The 20,422-nt window shown below is 33.3% G+C and overlaps 2 protein-coding genes across 2 annotated transcripts; one reads left to right on the forward strand and one right to left on the reverse strand.

Annotated features, from left to right (window-relative positions):
• On the forward strand, nucleotides 1-12,832 carry LOC145732513 (guanylate cyclase 32E). Its single transcript, XM_081984817.1, has 24 exons — nucleotides 1-243; nucleotides 1,898-2,160; nucleotides 2,215-2,337; nucleotides 2,391-2,577; nucleotides 2,621-2,698; nucleotides 2,749-3,002; nucleotides 3,146-3,291; nucleotides 4,439-4,583; nucleotides 7,948-8,038; nucleotides 8,100-8,284; nucleotides 8,344-8,523; nucleotides 8,574-8,678; nucleotides 8,732-8,803; nucleotides 8,857-9,034; nucleotides 9,086-9,299; nucleotides 9,350-9,484; nucleotides 10,187-10,299; nucleotides 10,357-10,508; nucleotides 10,909-11,007; nucleotides 11,065-11,209; nucleotides 11,278-11,376; nucleotides 11,425-11,652; nucleotides 11,702-11,832; nucleotides 11,883-12,832. Exons 1-24 carry the CDS (start codon nucleotides 147-149, stop codon nucleotides 12,243-12,245), a joined length of 3,783 nt encoding a protein of 1,260 aa, XP_081840943.1. The 5' UTR covers nucleotides 1-146; the 3' UTR covers nucleotides 12,246-12,832.
• Nucleotides 4,684-6,289, reverse strand: LOC145732514 (uncharacterized). The gene is made up of 4 exons (XM_081984819.1): nucleotides 5,660-6,289; nucleotides 5,406-5,610; nucleotides 5,076-5,174; nucleotides 4,684-5,013 (listed from the first exon to the last, which is right to left on the reverse strand). Exons 1-4 carry the CDS (start codon nucleotides 5,726-5,728, stop codon nucleotides 4,700-4,702), a joined length of 687 nt encoding a protein of 228 aa, XP_081840945.1. The 5' UTR covers nucleotides 5,729-6,289; the 3' UTR covers nucleotides 4,684-4,699.
• Nucleotides 12,833-20,422: the final 7,590 nt, after the last annotated feature.

The raw sequence follows: 20,422 nt of genomic DNA on the forward strand, positions 1-20,422 counted from the left end.
CGGGAAAATTTATGGGCACACAGTGAACTCGCAGCAACATGGCGAACAACACTACTTTACATAACATATTGCTGTATTGTTGTTTTACGTTGTTTTTCTATGTAATATTTTGGTTGTTTTTTTCTTTTTAGGGATAGTTAAATGATATGCTGGCAATTTGTTTAATAATATTGGTTATTGCGACGAGAACCAGAACTGACACATTTACTTTAGGATATTTGACTGGATCTCAAAGGCGACCAGGTAAGTTAATCCAGTTACCAAGTTTAAAAAAGTGCAAATTCCAACATTTTGCAGTAGCTCTAAAATACCATTACTTTTAAACACTCTCTCCCTTTGTTTGCTGCTCAATTGCTTGATTGAAATACCCTAAAAATTTAGTAATCCTAACGTATTCCTGGAAGTAATTTAATTTAATCTTATAACAGAGCACTAAAATCTTCTTGAAAGTAATTTATCAAGGCGTCAGATAAACCTGAAAATTTATCACAAACCTAGCAAAAAGTTTTAAATTCTATCAGTGGTTGGAACTAGGGTAATTGAAACCGAATTAATCTCTAATCTGGAAGATAACCGTCTATTTTCTAACTTCAGATAATAAATTTAAAAACTGTTTGAAATGATAAAATACTAGATTTAAGTAAAACCATCACTAGTGTAGTCAGGATGGTCTAACTCATACATTAAATTAAAGACTGTTAAAATCAGACTTGAATTCTGTCCACTCTGTAATTATTATGAAAAATATCAGTTAATTGAAGATTTCAGCTTTGTAACTATACAGGGTGGTTTAAGAGGGCCTTAAGGGCCGCAAGCTAATATTTGGAATCACCCTGTAACTATCAAAGTGTATATGAAAGTGAAAACAGTCAAATGTACTAAATTTCAATGCTGTTCTTCTGAATTTTTTTGAAAAACAGTTTTTTGACATTTGCTTTGTCTGTATTGTGTAACTATACTAGGTGAACAAATTTTTTTTAAAGGTCTCAAATTGAAATATTCTAGTAGCTGTCAGAAGATATCCGACTGAAAAATCCTAACTCCTCTCTATTCCATTAAAAATCTCAGTTTGGAGAGAGAGTTTGGATTTGAAATCTCATAATTGGAATCACCCTGTAACTGTCATAATAAGCAAGTTTTGGACTGCCATTACTAAAATCAGTGGAATTTGTTGGAGTATTTATTACTAAAAAATTCAGTTATTTGTCATTTTTTACTACTCTAGTTTTGTTTGAACCTAAATAACTTCCTTATTTGACCCACATGGTAAGGATTTTAATATGTCGATGGATAGCCAATTAAATGGACTTTGTAAAAATGTGACACCTTGCTTGGACGGTGTGGCCGCTAGAGGGCATCAAACCACAATTTTTTTCTCACAAACTTACCCAGTAAAATCATCAAATTTGAGACACCCTGTACAATCCAGTGGTTTGGCATTGTGAATACGTATAACTGTTGGTCAAAACAGGATTGCAAAAGCTTCAATCCAATTCATTGGCACACACTCTAACTGTCAAAATAATCGACTTATAAACTGTTTTTACACGTATGGAAGTTTCATAGGAAAACAGTGGTGAAAAGAGAGTAACTAAACAAAGATGGTAATAAAATGTGTACGTGTCAGTCAACCAAAACGAATGTCACGTCATTCGACAGTTGGTCACATGACCACTTGTTTTAGTGGTATTTTATAATAGTAACATTTGTACATATAATGGAAAACAGCCACAAAAATAGTTAAATTGATTGAAAGTGCTGTGGTAAAGTTACTTTTCCGCACATTGCACGCAATTTTTCAAAAAAATACCTTTAACTCAAAAAATATTGCAAAATTGCAGTCTCGTGCAGGAAAGTATCACTTTACGCACTTATTTGGTAAATAACTATTTTCTAGGTGACAAAGAGTACGTTCGTCCTGGATTAACAATATCAGGAGCTATTAGTTTAGCTGTAGAAGAAGTAAACAACGGACCGTTAGCAAAATGGGGCCACAAATTAGACTTTGTAGTAGCCGAAACCTATGGAGAAGAAATAACTAGCGTACAGAAAACTGCGGACTTATGGACCAAAAATGTCTCAGCTTACATTGGACCACAGGAAACCTGCGAACATGAAGCTTTCATGGCTGCTGCTTTTAACGTTCCAATGATATCATATGTATGAATAATGTGTTTTTGTTTAATACATTTTTTTATGAGTGTTTTAACATAGTTTTGCACACATCCAGCCACTTCGGATAAACGCAGATTTCCTACTTTTGCCAGGACAAGACCACCAGACTCGCAAATTTCAAAGTCTGTAATTTCGGTGCTAACAACTTTCAACTGGACTCACGTAAGTCAAAAGTAACTCACTGTGTTGAAAATTTAAAAAATTCTTAACTCCAGATTATGCTGTTTCACTTACAATCCCCCGAGTATGAATACAGTAATATAGCAACAATTTTAAAAGAAACCCTGCCCTTTTATGGTGTGACTGTAATTGGTACTAAGTGTTGGGACACTCCTTACCATCACGGTTATATGCAGAATCCGTTTGTTAAGCTGGTGGAAGAAACTTACAAAAACGCTAGGAGTGAGTAGATTAAAATTTAAAACTTTTCAATATTTTTGGTTAGTTTTTGTGATACTAGGCCATCACTATGAACATTTAGGACTAATGGTGGCAATGGAAAAGAAAAACCTTTTCAAAAACGGTTGTACTCCATCTAAGATTTTGAATAGTTACATTAACCTTAAAATTTAGGGGAATACTTTGTGGTTGGAGTGGATATAGAGCAATACGACGATAAAAGCCCTTCAAAATACCTTCGGGGACTTTTAAGAGACGCGGATTTTCCTAATGATCCAGTAGCTCAAACTGCCTACAAAAGTTATTTGGGAGTTGTGCCCTCTAGCCCAGTAGGATTCGAAAATTTAACTTATTTAGTTAATAAATATATGGAAAAACCACCTTTTAATTTCCCTAATCCGGTATCGAATCTTGGAGGAATAAAGCTGGTAAGAGAATTTGTTTTAACTATTGTTATAAAGTGCGGAAAACCTAATTAGTACTCATCAACTTTCTGTTTTTTTTTGTGTGTGATTGATTGCCGCCATTTTCTCAACAAGTCGTATTAAATGATCTGGAAATGGTTTTCTAGATACGTGCGGAAGCTGCGTATTTATATGATGCGGTCCATTTGTATGCCAGAGCCCTTTTGAGAGTTTTGGAAAATGGAGGAAACCCCAAAAATGGAACTGCCATAATTCAGGCTATAAAACACACTGACTACAAAAGCGCAATGGGGTAAGTAAATGCCATATGTAAATAGTTTACTTAAAAACATTATAATTTATATAATGTTGTTTGTCAGTTTGACAACGTTCTCAATTTGTATTTGCCATCCAAAACCTCCCTACTTTAGCTAAAGTAGTATTTTACTTAATACTTTCAGAATGCAAAACAACGAAAAGCAGCAAAATTAAGTAATTACAGTAACCATACTTAGTGTTTGGAAAATGAGCTTTTCTGAGACGTAATAATATACAGGGTGTTTAAAAACATGCTTCTTTTTGTTGTTTCACCCTATATATACCGCGAGGAACTAAAACTTTGATAACATCCTAAGAAAATACGGTTGAAACAATACAACTTTCATGTATAAGTTTTTAGTACTAGATCAGTTCATTTCATAATTTTTACTGTTAAATATTTAATTAGTAAAACAGTCAATTTCAACATTTTTCTCTCAAACTAGAGTACGACACTAACAATTTTATAATATTTACTATCAAATTGAAGCAGAAGAACAGTCAATTCCATCATTTTTACTTTCAAAATTCAGTACTAAAACTCTATATTTCATCATGTCAAATGCTAAATTTCATTGAACACCAAATCGGTCCAATTTCATAATTTTTTCTGTCAATTTTGAGTACTAAATCTGCCGACTGTCATTTTTTACTGTCAAACTATCAAATAAAACATAAGTTTTACTCTCAAATTTGAGTACTAAAAATGTATACTTTATCATTTTAAATGTTAAAATTGAATCTTAAATTTTTTTGTTTATACACTCAATAGGTCAATTTCATTATTATTGCTCTCAAACATGGATTTGAAAGCTGTCAATTTTATAGAGTTTACCATCAAATTGAAGCAATAAAACTGAAAATTCCTCCGTTTTTACTATCAAAATTTAGTACTAAAACTGTACATTTCATCATTTTAGATGGGAAGATTGATAAAATACCCAATCGATCCAATTTCATATTTCCAATTACATATTATTTTATAAAAAATTTTGAAAAAACAACCAACTTAAAAGCACAAAGCACTTATTTTGGCTTGAAGTATAGTGAGCCAAGCTGTAGAAATTTAAATCTTTTTGGATTTAACTTAATAACCACCCTGTATAATATGGAATTTTGAACTATTAATTATTATGTTGTAGATATATGGTGCATATTGACGAAAACGGTGACGCTGAAGGGAATTACACGTTAATTGCCAGGAAGGCCTTAAAACGGAATAAGGAAGAATTTGGATTATTTCCGGTTGGTGTATTTGCTCTACCCCCTACTTCGTCTAGATTACCGGTAAGCAAACTATGACCAAAACTATACTTTCTTGGTAATCCACTGGAAGCCACACAGAAATTAGGTACTTATTTTCATTCTAAGGTATATGGATCAGTCATAAATAGGTAAAAAATTTATTGGCATGTCATTACAACTAACTCATTTTCAACTAAATATTTGTCCAATTCCGTTTCGATACATCGATTAAAATTTATTTTAAGCTCAAACGACTCCAAGTGACTTTTTCTGTGGCTCTCAATGGCTTCGGACAATATTTTTCTAACAGGAAGCACATCGTTTTGGATTATCTTTTTGTAACAACCGATAACTGCAAGCCCTTTCTTTGCGCTGCAATTGTTCAGCTTATCCAGGAAGTTTTCCCCCGCTTTTATTGCAAATTCCACATTACTAGTTATGTTCTGTGAGTATCGATTTAGGGTGTGCAAACCTGAAAAAAAGTCGTTTTACTGATGGTTTAGCTAATATTATTAAATCTCCGTCCATTCTTACCTTGGTGAGTGCAATTTAGGATGTTTATTAATGTAGCATTTGTGGAGTTTTCTATGTTTTCTTTGGCATCAAACGAGCAAACTGCATTACTTCTTAGTTCTAAAAAATGTGAATACTTTAAGAGGTTATTAACTGGAATGTTAAAATGCCTTCCCATGATCCATAAAATTTTCAATCACGTCGTAAATAAATCTAAAGCTACAGTTTGATTGACAGGTTTAATTTGTTGTAAATAACAAAATGGGGAATTTTAAGCGTAAAACGTTATTCAATTATTTTATGCTAAATTTTACTGTATGGTTGACGTAACTGATTGAAGACAACTCTTACTCAATAATGATAATTCTTCCATTGCATTTACTAGTAAAATCGATCTTCTGCTGGACGTTTTAACGTCATCTATTAATGCCTCGTTCATTGCAGTTTGCTCATCGTTAGAACAGGTTTTTACTTGATCCAGCAATTCTTTGACATTTGTAAGTAAGTTGACTTGTTCCAACTGGGTTGGAAATACTGATTCGCTTTTAACGAAAATCTGAAATTACTAGTTTAATCACAAATTACTTAAACTACAATACACTTACGTTAAATTCACTAATTGCTAAATCTGCTACAATTACAAAAAACAGTGTTTCGCAGTAATTTAGAAACATATTGAATTACCACTAACAGTTATTTCTATGTCATACCACATTGGTACAAATCACCTACTAAGCGTTTTAGCAATGTTTTAGTTTGGTGATAATAATAAATCGTGACATAGTTCAAGTATTAACAACTTCATATTTTAGTTGTTTTGTAAATAAATATAAATCATTTTTTATTTAAATTAATAATTTTTTTGTCACAGTTTCTGACTATATTCAGGAGAATGATAAATGTGTTGTTTGTTTTCATTTCAAAGCTTCCTAATAAAAGTAATTTACAAATTTTTACCTAACCTAACCCAAAACAGCAGTATATTAGAAAAAATCACACATTTTGTATTGCCAGAGGCCTCTGAAACCTTCTTAAGCTTACTAAAACTGTTTTTAACGTGCCAGAGGCCTCTGGCAGCCATTTTGTATTGCCAAAGGCCTCTGAAACCTTCTTAAGCTTACTATGAATTGTTTTTAACGTGCCAGAAGCCTCTAGCAGCTATTTTGAAATGCCAGAGGCCTCTGAAACCTTCTCAAGCTTATTAAAACTGTTTTTAAGGTGCCAGAGGCCTCTGGCAGCCATTTTGTATTGCCAGAGGCCTCTGAAACCTTCTTAAGCTTATTAAAACTGTTTTTAACGTGCCAGAGGCCTCTGACAGCCATTTTGTATTGCCAGAGGCCTCTGAAACCTTCTTAAGCTTATTAAAACTGTTTTTAAGGTGCCAGAGGCCTCTGACAACCATTTTGTATTGCCAGAGGCTTCTGAAACCTTCTTAAGCTTACTATGAATTGTTTTTAACGTGCCAGAGGCCTCTGACAGCCATTTTGTATTGCCAGAGGCCTCTGAAACCTTCTTAAGCTTATTAAAACTGTTTTTAAGGTGCCAGAGGCCTCTGACAACCATTTTGTATTGCCAGAGGCTTCTGAAACCTTCTTAAGCTTACTATGAATTGTTTTTAACGTGCCAGAAGCCTCTAGCAGCTATTTTGAAATGCCAGAGGCCTCTGAAACCTTCTAAAGCTTATTAAAACTGTTTTTAAGGTGCCAGAGGCCTCTGGCAGCCATTTTGTATTGCCAGAGGCCTCTGAAATCTTTTTAAGCTTATTAAAACTGTTTTTAAGGTGCCAGAGGCCTCTGACAGCCATTTTGTATTGCCAGAGGCCTCTGAAACCTTCTTAAGCTTATTAAAACTGTTTTTAAGGTGCCAGAGGCCTCTGACAAACATTTTGTATTGCCAGAGGCTTCTGAAACCTTCTTAAGCTTACTATGAATTGTTTTTAACGTGCCAGAGGCCTCTGACAGCCATTTTGAATTGCCAGAGGCCTCTGAAACCTTCTTAAGCTTACTATGAATTGTTTTTAACGTACCAGAAGCCTCTAGCAGCCATTTTGTATTGCCAGAGACCTCTGAAACCTTCTTAAGCTTATTAAAACTGTTTTTAAGGTGCCAGAGGCCTCTGACAGTCATTTTGTATTGCCAGAGGCCTCTGAAACCTTCTTAAGCTTATTAAAACTGTTTTTAAGGTGCCAGAGGCCTCTGACAGCCATTTTGTATTACCAGAGGCCTCTGAAACCTTCTTAAGCTTACTATGAATTGTTTTTAACGTGCCAGAGGCCTCTGACAGCCATTTTGTATTGCCAGAGGCCTCTGAAACCTTCTTAAGCTTACTAAAACTGTTTTTAACGTGCCAGAGGCCTCTGGCAGCCATTTTGAATTGCAAGAGGCCTCTGAAACCTTCTTAAACTTACTATGAATTGTTTTTAACGTGCCAGAAGCCTCTAGCAGCCATTTTGTATTGCCAGAGGCCTCTGAAACCTTCTTAAGCTTACTATGAATTGTTTTTAACGTGCCAGAGGCCTCTGACAGCCATTTTGAATTGTCAGAGGCCTCTGAAACTTTCTCAAGCTTATTAAAACTGTTTTTAAGGTACAAGAGGCCTCTGACAGCCATTTTGTATTGCCAGAGGCCTCTGAAACCTTCTTAAGCTTACTAAAACTGTTTTTAACGTGCCAGACGCTTCTGGCAGCCATTTTGTATTGCCAGAGGCCTCTGAAACCTTCTTAAGCTTACTATGAATTGTTTTTAACGTGCCAGAAGCCTCTAGCAGCCATTTTGTATTGCCAGAGGCCTCTGAAACCTTCTTAAGCTTACTAAAACAGTTTTTAACGTGCCAGAGGCCTCTGGCAGCCATTTTGTATTGCCAGAGGCCTCTGAAACCCATCATTGTGTTTCAGGATCTTCACCTATTAGACGACATTGAATGGATTGCAGGTAAACCACCACAAGCAGAACCACCATGTGGTTTTCGAGGAGAAAAATGTATTTGTAAGTTTTTTTTAACGAACTACTAGACAGTGATTAAAACTAATTTTATAATAACAATTAGCACACACTATGGAAGTAATAGGAGGAATAAGTGGTGGACTTGCCTTGATCATACTAGTAATCCTGCTCGTATTGTATCGCAATTGGAAATATGAACAGGAACTTGACAGTCTTTTATGGAAAATCGATTATAAAGACATAGAAACTAGAGAAGAAACCTGTTCAAACACTGGAAAACTCACCATGGTAATAATAAGGTACTAGACTTAAAGTACAGAGGTAAAAAGTGGTTTGTACACTTTTAGAATAATCACCAAATTATGAAAACTAGTCAAGTTTCATTGGGATCAACCCATGACGCTGATTTTCGTTACACTATGATTTACACTAAAATTGGTATTTACAAAGGCAGAGTTCTGGCCATTAAAAAAGTGCACAAACAATCCATAGACATTACCAGAGAAATGAAAAAAGAACTCAAACTGGTAATAATTGAACTTGTTATATACACTCAATTATTTGCGTAACATTTCAGTTAAAAGACTTGAGACACGACAACCTCAATGTGTTTATAGGAGCTTGCACTGATCCTCCTAATATATGTATTGTAACTGAATACTGTGCACGTGGAAGCCTGAAAGTTAGTTCTTCACTATTTTATTTACCCCTAAAAAATGTATTTAAAATTTTTAGGATATTATAGAAAACGAGGATGTTAAATTAGACAACATGTTTATTGCGTCACTAGTTGGGGATATTTTAAGGGTAAACCCTAAAGTAAAACCTGTTTTGTAAACCAGTTAATTTTTACTCCTAAGGGAATGATTTTTCTACACGATTCACCAATTAAAGTCCACGGCTCATTACACAGTGGCAATTGTTTGGTGGATTCCCGTTGGGTGGTGAAACTAAGCGATTTTGGACTGTACGAATTCAAAAAAGGGTCGAAAACTTGCATGTCAAACGACCCAGTTCTAATTAAAGAAACTTTTACCAGTAAGTAGTTCAAAAGAGATTCGTTTCAAGTTTATGGACGTAAATTTTTAGAGCTTCTCTACAAAGCTCCCGAACTTTTGCGACTCCAAGAAACATTCCTAACTAGCGATCAATCTGTAGGGACGCAAAAAGGTGATGTTTATTCCTTTGGGATTATTTTATTCGAGCTGCATAACCGACATGGCCCTTATGGCAAAAGCACTCTATCCCCTGCAGAGGTATTGAAGAAAATTGTGAATTGTACTAATTCCCTCACTCCCTACAGGTAAGTTTGGCTTAGTTATTTGCAGAGTAATAAAAATTTGAAAATTCCAGACCTCCTTTAGACCAATTAGAACAATCGTCAGATTTTTTAAAGGATTGTTTAAAAGAATGTTGGATGGAAAATCCGGAAGATCGTCCTGACTTTAAAACCATCAGGACCAAACTTCGACCATTAAGGAAAGGAATGTAAGTTTGTTAACTATATTTCTATTAGAAAGAGGAAACACTACAACATGAGCCAAAACTGGCCTCTCTTCATGTTACCGCGATATTCTTTCAAAAAGTGGTAAAAAAAGACCTTTAATACCCCTTTTTGAAAAATTTAAAATTCTAATGTGCTTTTTTGGTACTTATTTCACCTAATTTAAGGTCCTTTGGTATAATTATGCCCTTTGCTGTTCATTGGAACCCTCCTGGAGCACTTTTTGCGAAAATAACATTTTTTCAATTTTTGAATGATTGTAATATTTGAACTCTTATAGATTTCATTAAAACGCCATTAGAAAGAGGATAAAAAAATACTACAAAATGAGCCAAAACTGACCTAACTGACAAACACCTACTCAGTACAACTGAGTCTAATTTTAGTAGTATTTAGATGCCTCTGGCATTTTCAATATGATTCTAGAGGCCTCTGGCAAATTTAAAAAATCTTGAAAGGTTTAGGACACTTTTAGAGACAAACCTTAAAAGGTTTTCAGGATAATTTAGAGGCCTCCGGCATTTTCGGGTTAAGATTTAAAGTTTTAGTACCTCCGGTAATGTCGTTTTCTAAATTTTGATAATTTTACCAATATGCTCTACTGTGACCCTAAACTTGTTTGATTTTCATTATACGTTATGTAGATTAATGACACCCTGCATACTCTCTAAAACATACCTTTTCAGGAAACCAAACATATTCGATAACATGATGTCCATCATGGAGAAATATGCCAATAACTTGGAAGTACTGGTAGATGAACGAACAAGTCAATTACAGGAAGAGAAAAAGAAGACTGGTAAACTTAATTTCAAGACATATTTTTGATTCAAATATCAATTTTTAATTTTAATAGAAGCTTTACTGTACGAAATGCTACCAAAATCAGTGGCGGACCAGTTGAAACGTGGAAATAAGGTCCAAGCAGAAGGATTTGACTGTGTTACTATTTATTTCAGTGATATCGTAGACTTTACAGCCATGTCTGCTGTAAGTACTCCTTTACAGGTAAGTAGTTTACGTTAAACTCAACGAAACATCTACACCAATGATTCACCCAAGGATTTACCTTAAAATACACCGGAACTAATATTATGTGTGTTAAATATTCTGACGATCACTCTCTTCATAAATGAAATCTTCTATAAAGAAGTATTTTCTAAAAATTTGATATTTAATATCCAATTTGAAAATGTCAAGAATGGTGCACTTGATTGTAAATTAGCAGCAATTCATTCTGCAACAAGTATGCTGCAAAGACATGCAGGATTAACAAATGTATAAACTTTCTATGAAGGAAATCATTTTACCATAAAAGAAAAATATTAGAGACTTATCATACTAGAACTCTAAACAAAGAAAAAAGACTAATACTCTGGAGTAAGTAACTAAAAATGGTAATTTACAGGTTGTAGATTTTCTGAATGATTTATACACTTGCTTCGACTCCATCATAGAAAATTACGACGTTTACAAGGTGGAAACCATAGGAGATGCTTATATGGTGGTAAGTACAAGTACCACATTCCATTAGATAAAGTAACAACAGGTTATTGTAAAACAGGTTAGTGGATTGCCAATCAAAAACGGTCATCAACATGCTGCCGAAATAGCTTCAATGTCATTACACTTATTGTCGGATGTGACAAATTTTACAATTAGACACCGTCCAGAACAAAGACTGATGCTTAGAATAGGAATTCATTCAGGTAAACTGCATTTTTAGTAACATTTTTCACACTTTAAGCTACATAAACACTATTTTCTAAACCGTTAGGTCCTGTATGCGCTGGAGTTGTCGGCTTAAAAATGCCACGTTACTGTCTTTTTGGCGATACTGTGAACACTGCCAGCAGAATGGAGTCTACAGGACAACGTAAGTTGTTTTCTTGCAACTTGCTTACTCTACTACTCACTTTTTTAGCATTGAAAATCCATTGTAGCAGAGCTTGTAGAGATTTGCTTGTCACTCTTGGTGGCTACCAATTGGTGGAACGAGGCCTGGTAACGATGAAAGGAAAAGGCAATCAACAAACCTACTGGCTGGTTGGAGAAGAACCGCACTTCAGACAGCTGAGAAATGAACTGCGCCAAAAAAGAAGAAGTGATTTAAAAGGAAAATGCGTTAGAATGAGCGTTTACGATTTTAACGGTGCGTTACTGAAGCTAAATTTGAAAAGTGTAGTAATTTAACTTAACAGGTCAAGCATTGAGAAGTTCTATAAAGAGAAACACAATAGCCAGGTGTTCGTCTTTTGATAGTCCTAAACGTATCAGGTTTGCTAAAGGCCATCAAAATGTTCAAAAAAGTCAAAGCAGGAACTTAGTTGTGGTAATTAATTCGTTTTGATTCAGTTACTTAACTAACCTAGTATTATTTAGCCTGGCCTAAACATCCTACCATCAAACCATGATGGTTGGAAGGCAACATCAAGCTCATGTCCTTGTATTGAAAACTTGGCAAGTTCAGCAGCCCTGATCGCTCAAAACCAACTTTTAGTGTTGACAGACGACCAGAAAATGGCCGAACCAACGTGTCGTAGCGTTCCTACGTTATGCTGTCACCTGACACTACCAGAGAAAGTACCAATCCATCCCACTTCAGCTCCAGCTAGTCCACAACGTCAGGAAATTGATAGACAGTCCAGAAAATGCAAAGACACTGATTCTGATAGTATTTGGTCGGAAGCTACACCTCTTTTGAGAATTACCAGCCCGAAAAGTTCTTCAGAAACTTGTGTATGATTGTTTTCGTTCACTTTGCAAAGATAAAGTTATGTTATATGGTTAAAAGTTCACTAAATTAACTCTAGATAACTGATTAATTTATATTTGCATAAACAGAAATAATTAGAACAGATTTACTAAAATTAACATATTATGCAAGATTGAAGCAGTATTTATAAATAATGGTATCAATAAAGGACTTAACAAATTAAGCGATAAGTGCAAAATCAAACAAAAAAATTATGACGTAACAATTTAATCGTATGATTAGTGAAAAGAAGAATTACCAAACTAAGCATTTTAAAAAAGCAAACGTGACATTTATACCATTCTCCTGTCTATTACATTGATATGATTCTATTTTTGTTTTGTTAAACGTTTAACTAGTCAAATTCAAATACCATATATTGTTGCATTAAAATTAATACTAAATTATATTTATATGCTAGTCATTTCTAGATTAAAAATAGAATTAATATTAATACACTTTATACTTAAAGTTTTTACACATTTTACAATTATTACTGTACTGATCTCAAAAAAAAGTGTATAACAAACGTGGTAGTATTATGTAGTTTGTATTTATAATACAAATTTTATCCTCACTTTAAAGCCTATTATTATGAGAGTTCAAAACCTTGACTTAAAAGTTGTTGTTTTAGTGGAAGGATAGTAAAGAATGTATTTTCTTAATTTGGACCTAGTTCTGATGAAATAACAAGTATTAAAGCTTTTGACACACTGGTGAATGGCCAGAGTGTGTATACTGTTTACACTAAAGAATAAGCCTAATAAACATATTATTCATTTTAATTCTTGCAAAATTATGCTAAACTACCTCAAAAACTATCCTTGAAAAAGTTTTCAGATTTGTCAGTGTATGGAGGCAGATTGTCTTGATTTAACTAAAATCGTTCCTACGCCACTGTTAATCTGATAATCACTAGAGTTCGGACTAAAAAGCACTAAAATCGTGAAAAAAAAGCGTTTAAAAAGAAAAATTATTTTCCTCAAAAAAGCATAAAATTCTTGATCAGAGATGCAGAATTTTCTACTATTTTTGCGTTCAAGTTCTAGAAATTTTTTGAAGCTTTTAAACTGCTTTAGAAGAATACGGAAGATTATAGACTGTTTTGAAAAAATTTGAACTATTTGAGGAACATTTGGACAGTTTAAAGAACATATTGAAGGTTTTGGAATGTTTTAGAGCCATTTGAATATTCTTAGACGGTTCTAGAATTTTTTGGAAGCTTCTAGACTGATTTGATATCTTTTGGGAGCTTCTAGACCAGTTTCAGAGCATTTGGAAACTTTTAGACCGTTTTGGAAGGCTTTCGACTGCTTAAGGCGCATTTTGGAGTACCCTAGAACTACTTGAGGAGTATTTGGAAGGTTTTTGGACAGTTTAAAGAGCACATTGAAGGTTCTGGAATGCTTTAGAGGCATTTGGCAATTCTTAGACGGTTCTAGATTTTTTTAGGAACCTCTAGACTGTTTTTATATCCTAGACTAGCAGCTAACAGCATTTGAAATCTTTTAGACTGCTTGGGAAGGATTTTGGAGTTTCTGTAGTGTTTTGAATTTTTTTTTTAGACTACTGTAGGAGCATTGCAAGTACTGGACTATTTTTAAAACATTTGAAACCTTGTAGACGGTTCTAGAAACTTTTGGTAGTATTTAAACTGCTCTAAAAGCATACTGAATTTTTTAGACTGTCTTGAATTGTTTTGAGAGCTTCTAGATGGTTTTAAAAGCTTTTGGAAGGTTTTCGACCTCTTTAGAAGCATTTTGGAGTTTTTGTATTATTTTAAAATGTTTTTAGACTACTTTAGGAGCATTTGGAAGGTTTCTGGAGAGTTTAAAAAGCATTGAAGGTTTTGGACTGCTTTTAGACTTGAAATTTTTTGAGAACTTCTATAGATAAGTTGGAAAGCATTTGGAAGCTTTTAGACTGTTCTAAACGCTTTTGGAAGCTTCTAGGCTGTTTTGTAAGCATTTGCAAGGCATTTTGGAGCTTCTATAGTGTTTTGGAATGTTTTTACATTTTTTGAAGCACTTCAGGGGTATTTGGAAATTATTTGGTCAGTTAAAATTTGTAAATTGATACTAACCCATTTTGCAACAGATAATTGGTATATTTTTGTCTCTCAGAAGCCTTCAAAATTTCACATAATATAAAATTATTGAGCAGTTTTGAGAAAGCCTAATGAGAGTCATTTGTGTAAATTACAGCACTAGTAGTTTGTGATTGGTCAAGAAAAGCAGCTTTCAGTTTGCTGCTTTTGTCTTGACCAATCATAAACATCTAGACCTATCATCAATCATCAATGTAGCCCAACAATTCGCTAATAATAAATTTTCTTTGCTTCTGTTCAGAAAAAATTTATTAAACCACAAAAAATAAATGCGTATCATACAATGCAAAATTATGACAAAAAAGTTTTATTCCAGTGTTTGTAACTCTTTTATTATAGCAGTTTCTAAACTTTCTAGCATTATAAATATTTGGTCCTCTTCAATCTGTAATAAATTTTAATTCAATCGGAATTAGTTTGGCTATTATCCAGCATCGAAATGTATGTGGGCGTTCCATTATGGGTAATAATTGGCTATAAAGCGGCAAGAGAAAATCATTACTTTGGTTCAGTCTGTATTGTTATTTGCTTCGGACGTCAATGCGGTTCTAATGCTTCTCATAAAAGAAACAATGAAAATTGGTTTGTTTTGCTTTCTAAATGCTAGTTCAACTTGAACTTGAAAGACGAATATCCCATCCCTTTCTGCGACCATTTAAATCTATCAAAACTTGGATGGATTCCAACGTTGCGTAAACGCCGTTTACATAATTTCATGTCTCAAAACCATAAAAGTCGTTAACGAATATTTACTACTAGAATGACATGGCAACAACTCCATTTTCTGCAAGTTTATTAACGTTCATCCTCGTTGGCTTTTATGTGGACAAAGCGTGGGATGACATGCTCTGTATTTAGGGGTAGTTTTGTTCCGTCAGATTCACGATATTCAATGTTTAATGTTGCGAGGATATTATTATGTTTCCTTTGAAGTTATATTCACTTTAAATACGATACGAGGATGTTTTTGTAAATATCTGCACCAAACAGAATAATATAGTATTCAATAAACTCACGGATGTTTTGTTTGTTAACAATAATTTATTAGATAACAGCAATAAAATTATTAATAATTCACTTTAATATAATTTAATATTTAAAACATTTTGTCAATAGATCGAACAATATAATTGTGATTGTTGCTACCATTTCAGCAATTTACATTGTAAAACCATTACTCGACTTATTTATAAAATATCGTCGTTAAAATGTCATTTACATATCGTAGCGTTAGTGGATCGCCCACACTTCAACACACACGACAAATATAATATTTTGAATCTGACCAATTTACATTTCCAACATATGTCACTGGTGCGTTATTTATAATGTTCCAAACACAATGCAAATTGTTATAATTTAAATTATAAATCATTGGACTAATGTTCCCTGTCGCATTTTGAGTAACCGTTCCGTAATTTACATATGTTTTCAGTGCCATAGATTAATAATTTAATGCTAGTATATTGTTGTAACCCAGAAGACAAAGGTTTATTAGTGTTCAATAAGAAGAAGTTGCAATATAATACCACTATGAGTAATATAATAATCGCTAACCCAAGGTTTCATAAATTACTAGAATTGTCCGGCAATAAAGCGTTTTACAGTAGCGATGACTCTAGCATAAAATGATACACTTTTCTCAGAATATCTCAACCAACAAACACTTAGTCATGAGATAACTATAACAAAATCGGTGCCAGATAATCGTTATAAGTACTCAATATCCAATAAAACTCATTGTAATACTGACAAAGTCGTTTTTATTCGAAAAAAAGTTAAATTTTTATGGTTACTATATCGAAAATGCCCCGTAATATCTTTTGCAGACCAATTATCATATTGTACAAACCATCATATGTCATAAGAAGAAATATACAAAAAAATTAAGCTACCAGAACTGTTTTTAAATATTGTACGTTAAAATTATTGGTGTATTCAAACCAAGAAATAATAGTAATTAACATCTATTAAAAAAAACAATTTTTTGCAAAAAGTTGGTATAAAAATGTGTGTTAATGACAAAGTAGTATAGTTTTTAAGTGTTTTAAATTTCAAATGATTTCAAAAATTTTAAAAAAATTTGAGTTGACCATTAGACCAACAATTCCTAAAAAAAGTTATGAACAACATACAATTTACAGCGTTGTCACTTATTTTCTTTTATTGCAAATTAAATAATACTAATTCAATGAAAAACTGATTTATTTCATCAACCCCATAACCTTAAAGAACTCTTTTATCTTATTTTTTGTAGCAACAACATAACGAGGGACTGATGATAGTGTAGATAAAGTACAATTTGGCTTGGTACAAAATTCCCTTTGAACGGTAATTGTCGTTTAAAACTTTAAATATTTGATACCAAATGCGACGTTAAATACTTCAATTAAAGTGGAAAACCTTTAAAAATTAAAGATTTTCAAAATGTTTGTTACTGTTTATTACTTTTATACTACTTTTCGGAATGCCAACAAAATATAAAAATTATTTAATTATCTCCTTCCATTAAAAAAAAATAGACTTTCAGACTGTTTTAAAGTTTTTGGATAAATTTTTTTGTCACTCTGTATTTGCCGGAATTTGCACACCTACTGTTCAAATAGACCCTACTTCATCAAATAACGAAGATTTATTTTAATATACAGGATGAATCAACATACTAGCAGTACAGTAGTATTTAGTGTCAACTGGATTTTACAGTGTTGCAAGCTCAAAATTGCATTATCAACATCACGTGACGCAGCTCACACAATTTAAGCTTTTGCTGTATAAATTTAATTTCCTAAATTTTGAAGATCACATAATTGTTTTTGACAAATGTCAACTAGCCTTTACAGTGTTGCAAGCTCAATTGCATACTCAACGTCAAATGACGTGTATTTTACAAATTTTAGTTTCTACAACTGGCTAAATTTGATTTAGCAATTTTTCGCAGTTAAACTATTTTTTGTAATAACGTCACCGTTTTGACAACTGTCAACTGGCCTTTGCGGTGTTGCAAGCTGAAAAAGTGGATTATCAAAGTCACGTGATATGTCTCTAAGAATTTCAACTTTTACAACTGTCGAAATTTAATTTACCAAAGTTTAAAGTACAACTACATTTTGAAGGTCACATGGCTAGTTTTTGACAAATGTCAACTAGCCTTTACAGTGTTGCCAGCTCAAAATTGCATAATCAACGTCACGTGATATGTCTCTAAGAATTTCAATTTTTGCAACTGTCGAAATTTAATTTTCCACAGTTTAAAGAGCAACTACATTTTGAAGGTCACATGGCTAGTTTTTGACAAATGTCAACAAGCCTTTACAGTGTTGCCAGCTGAAAATTGCATAATCAACGTCACGTGATGTGTATTTTAGAAAATTTAGTTTCTACAACTGCCTAAATTTGATTTAGCAATTTTTCAAAGTTTAAACTACTTTTTATAATTACGTCACTGTTTTGACAACTGTCAACTGACCTTTACAGTGTTGCAAACTCAAAATTGCATTATCAAAACCACGTGACGTGTATTTTAGAATTGCAGCTTTTACAACTATTTAAATTTGATTTCGCACATTTTCTTAGTTTAAACTGTTTTCTTATGATCACGTGACTGTTTTGACCTTTACAGTGTTGCAAGCTCAAAGATTACCAAGGTCACGTGATATGTATCTGACAATTTCAACACAGCATTTGAATGGTTAAACTCTTCGAGTAAGAAGATCAAGTATCAGGAGGTAACAATATACCCCATTTGTGCATTAAGCGACCAAAACGGAAGTCGCCATCTTGGTGAACGACATTGATTGCACATTTGCCTACTGCGCAATTGAATGAAACTTCCAAGTTTTGTTCATATTTGTTGGTATGTGTTTTGCTTTTCGGTCCGTTAAAAGTTAATTTTTGTAAACTTGAACTATTATAGACGAGTGAATTTGTGTGAATAGTGGGCAACAGCAGATTGATTATCGACACTGATTTTGTGACGATTTTTGTCTGCCACTTTGGTTTCTATTGCTTCTTCCTGCTATATTTTTGTATTCATTGGTTAAACTTAATGCTTATTTTAATAGTAAAGACACCAAAAAAGATAGCATGAATAGGATTCCTCAGCCATTTAAAGACTGAAGTATGATCAACATTAACAGGGCAACCACCTGAAAAAATGTTATGCAAACGTTGTTTATAGCACGTCCATTCAATCAAAGACCTTATTAAATTTTAAATTATAATTTCGTAGTGTCGTGGCCCATTTAAAATTCATCAAACAATTTGCAGATAAATAATGCAAAGTATTTTTTTCATTTTTGGCCACTAGCACTATTTAAAATGCCAATTTATTCCAGTGTTTATTAAATATAATTGTTGTTTTATGGCGCACGTTTATTCCGCTCACGAATAAAGGCAATACATAATAAAAACAATTAGTTAACTTTTCGTTTCTCGCATTTAAATGCCTAATTAACGCGGCCTACGGCTCTCGTTAAATCCGTTTAGAACACAGTTTGTTTAATTTAAAGTCCCTATTATTATTATTAAAAATCGTCCGATTGTCTCGATAAACACAGCGGTGGCAGCGAATAAGTGTCGTCTCGATATTCGACTTTATATAATTTAAATTGTCTCCTGTTGTTTTATATGAAATTAATTTTTTTTATTTGTCTGAGAAGAAACTCTAGCACACGTTTCAAAGCGTAAATTCCTGCACACTTCTTTTAAAAGACTAACCAGCAATTTTCACTATTCGCAATTAAGCTTAACGAACCGGACATATCAATATCGATTACAGTAATTCCCAGTTAATCTTAAGTTCTAGTTGGATGCGTGCGTGTCCTTTTTAGGTACGATCTTCCTATGAATGATCTTCCTTGATTGATTGGCAATAAAGCTCGCCGCTTCTCAGCTCGATCGTAAATTACTCATGAAAAAGCTACTTTAAAAACTTATGAATGGACTCTGCCAGAGTGGTTGTCATTGAAAGTTCTTCACTGTAGAATGCCATTATTTATGTACGCCCTGTAAAATTTGTTTTTATGGTTAAGTGCAGTTTTTTAAGTTTAAGTAGGAAAAATTTAAAAGACTAAGTCCATGCGAACTAAAAAATGTATTTTTCTTCTCCTACAGGGATATTGGTTCATTCCTTAACAGTTTAGAGAACGGATAAGTAGGCAATTGCCTTAGGTTGAACGAATACAGAATCCTAGACAATCTTCAGCGTGCGTAAAGAAATAGACAATCTTCAGCGTGTGTAAAGAAATAGACCAATTACAGCTAATCTTGAACGTAAACAAAATAATTCTTCTGATTATCATCCTCACTGACAGTTGGTATTTAGCTGTTCTAAACCATAAAAAAATCTTCTTCATTCACATAAAACTGCATTGATTTAAAGCAAAATTCAACCCTATTTTAAGAGGGTTTTCCTTTTTTAGCCACAAAAAGGGGTTGTAACAATTTTTTTTAAGAAAATCATCAAGTTGCATTGCCAATTTGTCTTTAAAACAATGTGGTGCTAATATTGTTCTTTGGGGTAGATACAACTTTAATTTTACTGATTTTTTTGGAAAATTGTGTTCGACACTTTATGCGTTGATTAGCTGCTTTTTCTTGACCAATGTGGACTTACCATTAACCTTAATGATTGATGAACTTAATCAGAAACTGTCATCAAAAAAAAATACCGTAACTTTACGCATAACACAAATCAACTGTGTAAACCGTTTTGGTTAATCCCGTCGATTACCTGATATCTATCTCGTTTCACAGGCGAAAAAATACTTTATAGCGTTGCCTGTGATTTGTTATCAAACATAATTGCTTGTTGACAAATGATAGTTCCGTAGATCATTTAAATATTTTTGGTAGGTGTGGCTCTATTATTAACCAAATCAGAATAGTGAAGGTTGATCACTTTAATGCTAACACTCCTTAAAAAATTAGAGATTAATTGTCTATGGTGTCATTTTGATTGAAAGTTTATAATAAAATGGAAAAATCATTCAAATACTTGTAAATCTGTGTCAAACTTGGAAAAATACTTATACACTTGACACATTCTAGAAACAAATCGAC

The sequence above is a fragment of the Ips typographus genome, linkage group LG8, assembly GCF_016097725.1.
Source record: "Ips typographus isolate SLU linkage group LG8, UJ_Ityp_2.0, whole genome shotgun sequence".
NCBI classification, from domain to species: Eukaryota; Metazoa; Arthropoda; class Insecta; order Coleoptera; family Curculionidae; genus Ips; species Ips typographus.